This window comes from Myxine glutinosa, chromosome 5 (genome assembly GCF_964187855.1).
Source record: "Myxine glutinosa chromosome 5, kmMyxGlut1.1, whole genome shotgun sequence".
Taxonomy (NCBI): Eukaryota; Metazoa; Chordata; class Myxini; order Myxiniformes; family Myxinidae; genus Myxine; species Myxine glutinosa.
This window is the reverse complement of record NC_136265.1, coordinates 160,416,118-160,429,498: the sequence shown is the minus strand read 5'-3', so window position 1 is coordinate 160,429,498 and position 13,381 is coordinate 160,416,118. Positions and strand designations below refer to the sequence as shown.

The window sequence follows — 13,381 nt, the reverse complement described above, 5'->3', positions numbered from 1 at the left end:
ATGTCGATGACGAACGACTTGTCGTCCCGTCGCAGCACCCGGAAGGGCCCGTCGTACGGCGGCTGGAGTGGCCACCGATGTGCGTCGTGACGCACAAAAACATACTCCGCTGTGCGGAGTGCTGGGGGGACGTAGGACCGGGGGTCACCGTGGTGGGATGTCGGCACGGGGGCAAACCGTCGGGCGGCCTCCTGGAGGTCCGAGCGCTGGTGAGCTGCGGACCAGGGACTGGTAGCGTCGGGCACGAATTCGCCCGGGACGCGTAGCACCTGGCCATAGACCAGCTCGGCGGTGGATGCCTGGAGGTCCTCCTTGGGGGCCGTGCGAAGGCCCAAAAGGACCCACGGCAGCCGGTCGGCCCAACCGCCGTCTTGAAGGCCGGCCATGAGCGCGGCCTTCATGGAGCGGTGGAATCGCTCGCACAACCCGTTTGCTTGGGGGTGGTAGGCCGTAGTACGGTGGAGCTTGACCCCCAGGTTGCGGGCGACCGCGCCCCACAGCTCGGAGGTGAACTGTGGTCCGCGGTCTGACGAGATGTCCGCCGGTGCGCCGAAGCAGGCGACCCAGGTGGCGATGAAAGCCTGCGCCACGTCGGCGGTGGTGGTGGAGACGAGGGGAACGGCCTCCGGCCACCTGGTGGTCCTGTCCACCATGGTGAGCAGGTGTGTGAACCCCCGTGACGGGGGGAGGGGGCCCACCAGATCCACGTTGACGTGGTCGAAACGTCGTTCGGGCACGGTGAAAGGTGCCAGCGGGGCCTGGGTGTGTCGGTGGACCTTGGCCCGTTGGCAGGCCGTGCAGGCGCTGGTCCAATCGCGGACGTCCCGACGAAGGCCGTGCCAGACGAAACGCGCCGACACCAGCTTCTGGGAAGCTTTCCGGCCCGGGTGGGAAAGGCCGTGGAGGGAGGCGAAGATGCGGCGTTGCCAGGTGACGGGCACGATGGGGCGAGGCTGGCCTTGGGAGACGTCGCAGAGCAGGACAGTGTCCGCGCAGGGGATGTCGGCCAGGCGGAGGCCCGTGTCCGCCGCCCGGAGGGCTTGCACCGTGGTGTCGGTGGTTTGGTCCGCCGCCATAAGCGCAAAATCCACGCCCAGGTGGACCGCGTTCGCGCTGGCCCGGGAAAGACAGTCGGCCACGGCGTTGTTTTTGCCGGCGACGTGCCGGATGTCCGTGGTAAACTCCGACACGGCGGAGAGGTGGCGCTGTTGGCGGGCCGACCATGGCTCCGTGACCTTGGCCATGGCGTAAATCAACGGCTTGTGGTCGACGAACGCCGTGAAAGGTCGGCCCTCCAGGAGGTGGCGGAAATGGCGGACGGCCAGGTGTAGACCGAGGAGCTCCCGGTCAAACGTGCTGTATTTGAGCTCGTTCGGCCGGAGCTGCCGGCTGAAAAAAGCGAGTGGCTGCCAAACCCCGTTCACCCATTGCTCATGGACGGCGCCCACCGCGTAGTCAGAGGCATCCGTGGTGAGGGCGATGGGAGCGTTGAGCACCGGGTGAGCGAGCAGTGTTGCGTCGGCGAGGGCCCGCTTTGAGCTTTGGAAGGCCGCATCCATTGCTGCGGACCAGACGATGTCGTGCTTGGCCGGCTTGCCCCGGAGGGCTTCGTAGAGGGGCCGCATGAGGTGAGCAGCGCGGGGCACGAAGCGGTGATAAAAATTCACCATTCCCAGGAATTCCTGCAGGGCCTTTATGGTGCGGGGACGCGGGAACGTGGTGATGGCCTCGACCTTGGTTGGCAGCGGCACGGCCCCGTTCTTGGTGATGTGGTGGCCCAAAAAATCAACGGCCGTCGTGCCGAAGTGGCATTTGGCCGGGTTGACGATGAGGCCGTGCTCGCTGAGGCACTCGAACAGTGTTCGGAGGTGGAGGAGGTGCTCGGCCCGGGACGTGCTGGCGACGAGGATGTCGTCCAGGTAAACGAAAAGGAACGGCAGGTCACGCAGCACGCCGTCCATCAAGCGCTGGAACGCCTGAGCCGCGTTCTTGAGACCAAACGGCATCCGCAAGAATTCGAATAAGCCGAACGGCGTGATGACTGCCGTTTTAGGGACGTCGGCCGCCCTGACAGGTACCTGGTGATATCCCCGTATGAGATCAATTTTCGAAAAAATGACCCGTCCCGCCAGACGGGCGGAGAAGTCTTGGATATGCGGGATCGGGTACCTGTCGGGGGTGGTAGCGTCATTCAGACGGCGGTAGTCGCCACACGGGCGCCATCCACCCCCCGGCTTTGGCACGATGTGCAGTGGCGAGGCCCACGCGCTATCGGAGCGCCGCACGATGCCGAGGTGCTCCAACGCGTCGAATTCGGCCTTCGCTACGGCGAGCTTGGCTGGGTCGAGGCGGCGGGCCCTGGCGTAGACCGGCGGGCCCGTGGTTGGTATGTGGTGCTCGATCCCATGCCGTACTGCGACGGCCGAAAACGTCGGCCGCGTGAGGGCCGGGAACTCCGTGAGCAGGCGAGCAAACTCGTTCGCCGCCGGGACGGTGCATGCCAGCTCGGTCGGCGCGGAGCTGCTCAATGTGCATACCAGGGAGCTGAAGGTTTCAGCGTTGATTAAACGACGCCGTTGGACGTCCACCAGCAGTCCGTGTGCGCAGAGGAAGTCGGCGCCTAGCAGAGCCACGGGCACGTTGGCGGTTACAAACGTCCAAGCAAAGCGTTGGCCGCCGAAGCAGAGGGTGACGTTGCGCGGGCCGAAGGTGCGGATAGTCGATCCGTTGGCCGCAACTAAGGAGGGGCCGCAAACCGCGGATTGCCTGTCCTGGTCAGAGGCGGGTATGACGCTCAGTTGGGCGCCGGTGTCGCACAGGAAGCGCCGTCCGGACGCTTTATCCGTGATGAACAGTAAGTTGCCCGTATGGCCGGCGCTCATGGCTGGTAATGAACGCCGGCCCGGCCGTTTCCCGGCCTGCCGAAGGTGCACGGGGGTCGGCATGTCCGGGCCTTTTGTCCGAACCTGGCATGATAGTAACACCACGCTTGGTCGGGTGGAGGTGGTCGGCACGGTAGAGCGGCCGCCAATTGCGTCGGCAGTTCGGCCGTCGACCGTGCCGGGTGCTCGGGCGCCATGGTTGTTGCGTCGGACGGCGGTGGGTCCCATGTCGCCGCTGCGATGCGCCGTCCTGCAGCGGAGATCTTGTCGGCTTCTCTGGCAAGGGCCCGGGGATCTGTGATCGTCGTGCTTGCCAGGGCGAGGCGTACCGGGTTAGGCAGCTGACGGAGGAACAGCTCCCGGAACAGGAATGCCGGAGAGTGCTCGCCGAGCAGTGAAAGCATGTAGTCCATTCGCTCGGAAGGGCGCGTGTCGCCGAGCTCAGGCAGTTCGAGCAGGCGCCGTGCGCGTTCCGCCGATGGGAGGGCGAAAGCATCGAGGAGAAGCTGCTTAATCGCGCCGTATTTGTCAGCGGCTGGCGGGCTTTCGAGGAGGCTCAGGGCGCGGGCTGCGGTAGCCGACTCGAGCGCAACTACCACATGGTGGAAGCGGGTGTCGTCGGCCGTGATGCCTCGCAGGGCGAACATGGACTCCGCCTGTGCGAACCAAACCGCAGCGTGAGCCTCCCAGAAGGTAGGCAGTTTAAGGGCGACTGCCGTGTCCATGTCGATAGGTCACCAATGAAGGAGCTGGGGCTCCCACGTCGATCAGAAGAATGGACGCGACAAAAAGCTGGAATTCATCTGAGTTGCTTTATTGAAATCAAACACTCAGGCACTCTGAAAACCCGTTTTCGGTCAGCAATATATATCTATTAACCCAGGGGGTTTGCCCAGGCCCGGCGCCAGGGGGCGTGGCCCAGCGTCCTGGCTGCGGCCTGGCAAGTTGAGGGCGAGCCTGCCCGGGCATGCCCGGGCATGCCCGGGCGTCCCGACCGAGGCCTGGCAAGTTGAGCGCGGGCCTGCCCGGGCGTCCTGGACGAGCCCGGCATGGTGATCGCTCCGCGTCCTTGATAGGTGCAAGGCGATTGTGAAACCCCAGCGGCAGCCGCTACAATATACATATATACATAAATATAAACATATATACATAAATATATACATATATGCGTAAATATATACATATATACGTAAATATATACATATATACATAAATATATACAGTACATATATACATAAACAAATATAAACATAAATATATACATATATACATATATATACATATATATACATATATATATCTATATATATGCATACATGTACCCTGGTGTGTACCCTATTCTAACCAGGTGTGTACCCTGGTTAGAATAGGTCCACCGTATCCCTGCGTGTCGTAAGAGGCGACTAAGAGGGTTGGCGTCAGGAAGGGCATCCGGCCATAAAAACATTGCCTCAAAAAGAGAACCATGACAATTACAACTACATATGGGCAGGGTACAGCCCGAAGTGGAGATCGGTTTCTGAGGTTTGGGACTTGGAATGTAGGGACAATGACAGGGAGATCAGGACAAGTGGTGGAAGTATTGGTCAGAAGAAGAGTGGACATATGTTGTGTGCAAGAGACGAGATGGAAGGGAAGTGGTGTGAGAATGGTGAAGGGTAGGCAGGGACAGAAATACAAGTTTGTGTGGCAAGGGTGCCCGGAGGGCGTGAATGGTGTTGGTGTCCTGTTTTCTGAGGAGTTTGTAGACAGTGTGGTGAGTGTGACCAGAGTGAGTGATAGGTTGATGATGGTGAAAATGATGATTGGAAAGCTCTTGGTGAACATCATCTCGGGATATGCTCCGCAGGTTGGTCGGAGCGATGAAGAGAAGGACAAGTTCTGGTGTGCGATAGAGAAGCTGATGGAAAACGTGAAAGATGAGGAAGTTGTTGTGGTAGGCGGAGACCTAAATGGACATGTGGGAAGGAGTATGGACGGTTTTGAGGGAGTTCATGGGGGTTACGGATATGGTGTGAGAAATGGAGAAGGTGAAAGGATTTTGGAGTTTGCTGATGGAGCTGATTTGTTGATTTGTAATACTCAGTTCCAGAAAGAGGATAATAAGCTTGTTACATACACGTCAGGTGGGTCGACGACAACTGTTGACTACCTGATGGTGCGTAGGCGAGATAGGGGGCACCTCCGGGACACAAAGGTGATCCCGGGGGAGGAGGCTGTTTCACAGCACCACTTGGTTGTCTGCGACATAAGGGTGAAAGGTGCGAGGAGAGCTCGGCGGGTGAAGTACCAACCGAGAATGAAGGTGTGGAGGTTGAAAGAGGTGACAGTAAGGGAGGCATTAAAAGAGAGGCTGAGTCGGGTCGAGGCTGATGTGGTTGAGCTTGAAAGTGGTTGGATGTCAATGAAAGATAGTCTGTTGGGAGCCGTTGGTGAGGTATGTGGATGGACAAAAGGACCACCGAGGCACTCGGAAACATGGTGGTGGGATGATGAAGTTGGAAAGAGGATTGACGAGAAGAGGAAGAAGTTCAAGGAGTGGCAGAAGGCGAAGGGTACGGGAGCAGAAAAAGCAGAGCATGAAAGTTATAAGGCAGCCAAGAAGGCTGCAAAGAAAGAGGTAGCAAAGGCGCAGGAGACATGTTGGAAAATGTTCGGAGAACGCTTGGATTCGGAAGAGGGTCAGAAAGCAGTATTCAGGATTGCAAAGCAGATAGCGAAAGAGAGGTGTGATGTGATGGGGGTGAGTTGCTTGAAGGATGAAGTGGGACAAATCGTTGTGGACCCAGATGGAATTAAAGGAAGATGGAAAAGATATATGGAAATGGTGTTGAATACAGAGAATGAATGGGATGGCAACATTGAGAGTAACCCAGTTTTAGGACCGGCAGAGAAGATAACTGAGAAGGAAGTTGAGGAAGCGATAAAAGCAATGAAGAGTAGAAAAGCGAGAGGGCCGACGGGAGTTGTGGGAGATATGTTGAAGGCAGCAGGAAGTTGGGGTGTGAAGAGAATGACAGAGATCTGTAATCTGGTGGTGAAAGAAGGCCGCATTCCAGTGGATTGGGAACTGAGTACCCTTGTCCCTCTATACAAGGGGAAAGGTGACCCTCTGGAGTGTGGCTTGTACCGAGCGATAAAGTTATTGGGGCATTGAATTAAGGTATTGGAAAGGGTGTTGGAGAGGAGGATAAGGAATAAGGTGAAGATCGACGAAATGCAGTTTGGATTTATGCCAGGAAGAGGAACGACAGACGCGCTCTTTATTGTGAGGCAGTTGCAGGAGAAGTACATGGAGAAGAAGAAGTTGTTTCTTGGGTTTGTTGATCTGGAGAAAGCATTCGATAGGGTTCCACGCAAAGTATTGACATGGGCATTGAGGAAGTTAGAAATGGAGGAATGGTTGATCAGAGTTGTGATGGCAATGTACAAAAGAGCGTGCACAGCTGTAAGGACGAAGGACGGGAACAGTGGTGAGTTTGAGGTGAAGGTGGGAGTGCATCAGGGGTCGGTACGAAGTCCACTACTATTTGTAGCTGTGATGGAGGTGCTGGCTCAGACCGTAAAGGAGGGTTTACTGTGGGAGTTGTTGTATGCAGATGATCTGGTGTTGATTGTGGAAAGTATGGATGGACTGAAGATGAACAAGTGGAAGGAAAGTATGGAGACAAAAGGTCTGAAGGTGAATATAGGAAAGACGAAGGTGATGGCACGTGGTAAAGCATGTGGTGAGGTGGAAAGAACTGGGAAGTGGCCATGTGCTGTGTGCAGGAAGGGTGTCGGAGTGAACTCCATTCAATGTACAATGTGCGCTGAGTGGGTTCATCAAAAATGTAGTGGTCTGAGAGGGTCATTAACCAGTGTGGCAGCTACATTCAAATGTAAGGTGTGCACAGAGAGAGCTGCAGATGGAGGAAATGTTGAGTTGGATCTTGGAGACGGCGTGAAGCTGGAAGGTGTGAAAACATTTTGCTACCTCGGAGACATGCTGAATGGAGAAGGTGGATCAGACTCGGCAACGGTTGCTCGAGTGAGATGTGCATGGAAGAAGTTTCGGGAACTGAGTGGCGTGCTGATGAGGAGGGGAGTGTCGATGAAGCTGAAGGGAAAGGTGTATGCTGCATGTGTGAGAAGTGTTATGATTTATGGGAGTGAGACATGGGTCATGAATGTAGAGCAGCAACGAAGGCTGGAAAGGGTAGAAATGCGAATGGTTCGGTGGATGTGCGGAGTGTCACTGAGAGAGAGGAAGACAAATGATGAATTGCGAAAGATGATGGGAATAGAGCCTGTGATTGATGCTGTGAAGAGGAACAGGTTGAGATGGTTTGGTCATGTGTTGAGGAAGGATGAAAGTGACTGGTTGAGAAGAGTGATGGAAATGAATGTAGAAGGAAGTAGAGGACGGGGAAGACCGAGAAAGACTTGGCTAAAGACGGTGGAAGAAGACATGCGGGCAAGGGGGTTAACAAGGAGAGATGCAGAAAATAGGGCAAAATGGAGAAGATTGTCATGGGGATCGCAAGGCTAACCCCCGCTCTTGCAGGGAAAATGGCCTTAAAATGCATGTTGTGTTGTTGTTGTATATATGCATACACGTCAAAAGATTTGCAGCTCAGGATTCATATTGTAAAGGATAGCACATAAAATATAATTAACATTTAATTCCATGCTGCCACCTGTGTCATGTAGCCGCTTTCATGTGACCAAGGCATAACGGCATAATACAGGTTTTAATGCAAAATTCTGTTTTCTGCTTTCAGTGCAAACCACAAGTCAGTAAAATGCCTGTGAACTGACTCAAGACCACCACCGGGCAGTCAAAAATGGCAAAAACCCAATCACCTTGATGATGTCAAATGGCTCCTGACTACTATGGCTGGAAGGAAGCAACATCACAGAGACAAAGCAGGAAAGAGGGGTCAAACAGAGAGACAACAACTAAAAAAGAAAAGACAACAAAGCTAATTATACAACAGCGATGAGTCAAAGCAAGTTAAAGAAAGATTCATGCCATAGAACAACACCGGTGGGCAACGTGCAAAACATGCAGGAATGAATGAATGAACATTAGATAAAGAAAGCAGCAGCATGAGGCGCACACCTGTAGTCGGTGCGGCCTGCGCCTCACTAGTAACCTCTGCCTTTTGGGTATTAGGAAGGGGAGGCGGTGGTGGCAAGGGCAGGGGCAGGGGTGTGGTGAGACCGAAGGCCCGGCTTGGCGGCGCGGTTCCTGCAACCTGCTGCTGCTGCTGCCGCCGAGGCTGGTGGCAAAGGCGCAGAGTGCAGTAGGCCCGCGAGGTTAGAGACGTGCTACCGCTCACCGAAGCAGAGAGGCAAGAGGCTGAAAAGGGGGACAGGAGGAAAGGAAAGAGTGAAAGGGTGTGTAGAAGGGCACCAAACAAGAAAGCAGCCGGAAGATGAAGAAAGGAAGCAGAAGGTTAGAATAGGCTTGCCCCCCTTGCAGTTCAAAGCTTGCCGACAAAGCAGGAAGCTCATGAAGGTTTTCAAAATGCCACAGCATTAATTAGCGCATTGTCAGAAAGGTTAGCGAATAATTGCCGTCTGTGCTGCGATGTGTGCAACCATGTTGTATCATCAAACTTCTTTTATTGCGACAATTATGGAAAAAATAATGGACAGGAAACTATCCATCGCCTGTGGTTTATACTCAGGATAGTGTTTTAGGTGCTAATGCAGTACAATCTGCAAAGCTTCAAAAGCAGATTGAAAGACCACAGGTATGTTAAAACAGCAAATGCATTCAGGCCAAGCAAGGTCCTTAATGACCCATACTCATCCGATAATGTTGTTGCATGGAAAGCTAGAATGCCGGAGTGGGTTAAGCGAAAATGGGTTAAGAAAGCTTTGACCGTGTATCGAGTAGGATACATTTACACCTGTAACCAGGAACCTGTCAGAGGTAAGTTGTACGTAACATCTGCACCGAGGAGTGTGATCGTCGCTTGTCGGGAAGTTTAGAGTACGTCCTATTGTGTAGACCCTCCTGTAGTCCCATACCTGTTGTAGGGTTTGTTGATACAATTAGTGCCCAATTTTTAACGGCACCACAGAGTTCCCTTTTAAGCGTCACTCCGGTCCAGAGAAGTTGATCAGCAGACTCCTGCTACCTGGTATGATGTGCAGGAAATCAAGTGGGCAGTAACACATTCGGGCCAATGGAATTTGAACTTCGAGGTTTGTCTGGAAATCCAACTACCAACGGCTCCAACGGTGCACAACTGCGGTCAGTTTGACGTCACTCGGCTGATTGTCCATCGATTGGTTGGTTTGTCTCGTCCAATCTCGGTCAGTCTCCTTGCAGCAGCAGATGGGTCATGGGCCACAGGAAACGCCACGAATCCCTCTGGGTCATAATTGTCCTGCACATACTACATATTTGCCACCGTAAGTCCGGGCTTTTCACTCGTCTCCACAATTTTGTTCCCCATTTCTACCGTCTAGACAGCTGGCGAAAGAGTAACAGATTTACAGTTTAATTCATGGTAGAGTCACCAAAAGTTAACGTGATCTCGCTTTATGTAATATATTGCTTCAGCAAATCGCCTCTTCAAATATAAACACATCGCTTATAAGTACATTCGGCTAAAAAGCTTTCTGGAAAGAAAGATTTACACTGGCAAATCGACAAATCTCGGCCTAGGGTTTCAGTAATTGGAGGTCATTTCACCAATAAATATCCTGGAGGATTTATATTTGTGGAAAAATGGTTTGCCGAGACTTCGAAAATGTTTCCTAACATTGGTCAATGGTCACGATGAAAGATGGATGTTATGAATGTATATTTAATGACCACGAGGGGCGAACCTGGACACCAGTATTAAACTTAGGAGAGCAAGTGATGATATTACAGTCGAACTTCAATCCTTGCTACTTTGATGGAGTTTCCAGTCATGGTATCGGGAGGCCTCGGATGAAGTACCGAAACAGAACCATCAGTCTTGTTTCGGCACAAACTGAAATCTCAGAGCACTGGCAATGCCTATTTCTGTCGAGCGAGATGCCATCAAATATCCTCTGCGTCAAAAATATTGTTCACTCGTGGACAATATATTTTCATCATTTCAAATACATTCAAGCCCGAGAGAAGAGGCAACAGTCGCGTTGATTCCTGGTATTACAAATTAAACAAGCATTCTGAGTATTGCGCTGCAATACATGTCCCCTACCAAAGTTCAAAGTGCCATAACTTTGTCAAAAATGATCGAATATGCAAATTTATGCACGGTTGATGCTGGTTTTCAAACTTGATCTGAGGTATGCTGAGACACATGTGTGTCACGCCTCACCTCGTTGATAAGCCCGCAAGGTCGCTCCGTGGAGCGGCCTGCACATATTGCACTGTGTGAATTATATAATTTATTACCATCTCACGGTGTGAGGTGCTGGCGATTCAAGAGATATCCATTTTTTTAACATTTTCGTTTCATTAACAATATCTGCCAAACCACGTGCCCTATCGCAAATTCCAAAAGGACATTTTAGTAGACTGACATACTGAACAGATTTGTGAAGTTTCCCCTCGATTGGATCAAAAATGAGTGAGGAGCTCGGTTTTAAAGGTTCATGCTTAAAAACGTCATAACTCTGAAACCATGTGATGCATGACGTCATGCTCGCTGACTTTTGTGTTCGTCATGGGTATGCGATTCTGCCTTCAAAGTTTGGCCTCGATCTGTACAGCCGTTGCAGAGAAAAAGGGGTTTTTGTGTTTTCACGAAAAACAATATGGCGGCCGAACCACGTGACCTGTGACGTCATACTTACTATTAAAATATTCTACAGACGGAGTCCCCCCAACGGTGAAAATTTGATCTCAATCGGTCCTATTATTGCAGAGAAATTGGTTTTTAAAGGAAATTAAAACTTAAAATGGCACTGAGTTAAGGATCATCAGAATTATCAGAATTCCCAAAGTTCAAAGTGCCATAACTTTGTCAAAAATGATCGAAACGTCGTGACGTTCGAACTTGATCTGTAACTTATCATGAGGAAACCATGTGCCAAGTTTGAAATCATTAGCATTCAGCGTTTAGAAAGAAAAGTCCGGAAAACTGTTCTTTGCGTGACGGACTGACGGACTGACGGACGGACTGACGGACGGAGGGACGGCGTGCAAACCTATAGTCCCCTCCGGTGTACACCGGTAGGGGACTAATAAAAGTGCTGTCACTCTCTCCATAATCGAGCATGTTTGTCACTTTGTTGATGCAATGATGACAGCATCATCAATAAGCCTAAGGTATTACAAACCTTTACAAGTGTAAACGCTCAAACAAATCTGTTTATCATCGTTTACTGGCAACCGAGTGGATTCAGGAATTCAACAGCAAGAGGTCGTCAATATCCAAAACAAGACAGTAAGAAACCTGATGATGGCCGAAAACTTGAGACCAAGTGAGAAGTTCACTTCTCCTTCTCCTAGTTTATAGTTGCCCTGCATGGAATGGGATAAGGCTGTCCAGAGCTTTGAAAAGTCCGAAGAGTGGCTCGTCGAGCTAAAATCCGCACCATTACCTTGGCGAGCGAGCATGCTCCCGTTGGTGAGGCATTGGTTGTACTGGTGGAAAGCCGGACGCTGCAGGGTCCCGGCACGAGGCTTTGGGGTCGTCAAATTACCTGTATGGAAGTGGGATGGTGAAAGAGCAGAAATGAAATTATGGCAATGACCGATGGTGAAGGTGACAGCAAGGTGGCAGGGACAGGATAAGCAATGGTGACGACTAAGTCAGCGGCCTGACATAAATGATTAAACCTTTGTTTTTCCACATTTTAAAAACACCATTTAACCTTTTTCAGAAATAAAGAATTAGTCTCATTTTATCTTTTTGCTTGGATGTTGCATCCCAAACTTAATGAGAAACCCTTGTAATTTGACCTATTGCTTAAAGCCCCAGTTACACCGGGCCTGCGACCAGGTTATGACCTAGCTGCGACCGAAAATGTTGGAATCGCGGGCAAATCGTAGAAAGAGCGCGTGACTGGTCGCAGAGGTCGTGGGTGATCGCCAGAGCAAAATCAGTCATAGCAAGGTCGATGGTCATGTTCAAAACTTCTGACCTGCGATTCCAAATCGTATGAGGTCGCAGACAGGTCTTACATGGTCGTACCACCAGTCGCGCATGGACGCACCACCAGTCGTGCATGATCGCGGGTCAAGTAGTCGCACGATTGGTCATGCTACTGGTCCTGCCACCTGACGATTGGTGGTGCCACCTGTCGTTCAACCTCACGATCGGTAGTGCGAGCGTTCGCAGGTCGCCACGATTGATTGTCCGAGCGGTCGCAAGTCGCCACGATTGACCGTACGATTGGTCGCTGATCGCCACCACTATTCGCACGATTACCTACGATTGATCTTGCGATCGATCTTCTCCAATCGTTGGTGATCGTACAACCACGCGTACCACCAATCGTACGATGACCCCTAAGACCAATCGCTGTTTGTGATTGCAAATGGAGAGCGTAGCAAACATTGACGATTGGTCGTACCTCGGCCAGATTGCCATCAATCGCACGATCCAGAAATCGTACGATCCAGTGTGACTGAGGCCTTAAGGTTTTGCCTCTTGGATTGTTTCAGGGCCTCTTGGATTGTAAAAGTCAAGGGGACTGGAGGAAAAGTGAGAATAATAAGGGAAAAAAACCCAAAACAAGTGATAGGACATGAGATAAATAGACTAAAGCAACCTAAAGTGCGAAACAAAAACAACAATTACAGTTATAATAAATCCCACACCCTCACCCTGCACCTCTGATGGGACCTTCTGGCAAACCCTCCCATCTACTTTCTAAACAAACCACTTGAAGAGGTTAAGTCACTCAGACTTTTGAGCCTCAAGAGAATCACTCAGAGAGAATGAATTAGTAAATAAAAATATAAGTAATAATTATAAAATAAAAAAGACTTCACAAGAAGTGTGAAAAAGGGGAGGAAAGGGGAAAGAGCAGAGATGAGGAAAAGGAGGGCATGAGAGGAAAAATGAGGGAGGGTGAGAAGAGACAGAACAGAGAGAGGTAAGGTAGATAAAACAAAACAAATGTAAATAAAATGAAAAACAGAGAGGGAAAGGACTGACAAGTTGTAAGACTGGAGGTCTAAATGAATGAAAAGCGCTCATTGACCCCATGGGGAGCCAAAGTGCCAATCGTGTAGATTTTTGTTCTTGTGACTGTCCATGGTGCTGAAATGGACAAAGATACCGGAGACTGCCATGTGATTGAAGTGTTGAGCAACTGACTTGGAGAGGGTTACTGGCAGACTGTGTGCATCCCGCTCACCTGCGAGGGTCAGAGCCAAGAGGAGGCAGAGGGGTGCAAGACCAAAAAGGAGGCGGTATAATACAGAGAGACCATCAACCTGTCTGCGATAGGAAAGTAACAGGTCTCGGCACTCGTGGGATCCCAATGATTTTGAGGGCCTTGCTTTCCATGCCATCAACCAGGGCAAGGTTTGAGGCAGGGGCACCAGCCCAAAG

The 13,381-nt window shown here is 51.4% G+C and overlaps 1 protein-coding gene across 2 annotated transcripts in view; it reads right to left on the bottom strand.

The window, feature by feature from the left end:
* LOC137426860 (caskin-1) overlaps window positions 1-13,381 on the bottom strand; it is a 313,044-nt gene that overhangs the window by 60,491 nt on the left and 239,172 nt on the right. For both annotated transcript variants that reach the window (XM_068115825.2, XM_078778949.1), the window contains exon 11: window positions 11,421-11,522. In XM_068115825.2, the coding sequence (XP_067971926.2) occupies window positions 11,421-11,522 (102 nt within the window). The remainder of the gene's footprint in view (window positions 1-11,420; window positions 11,523-13,381) is intronic.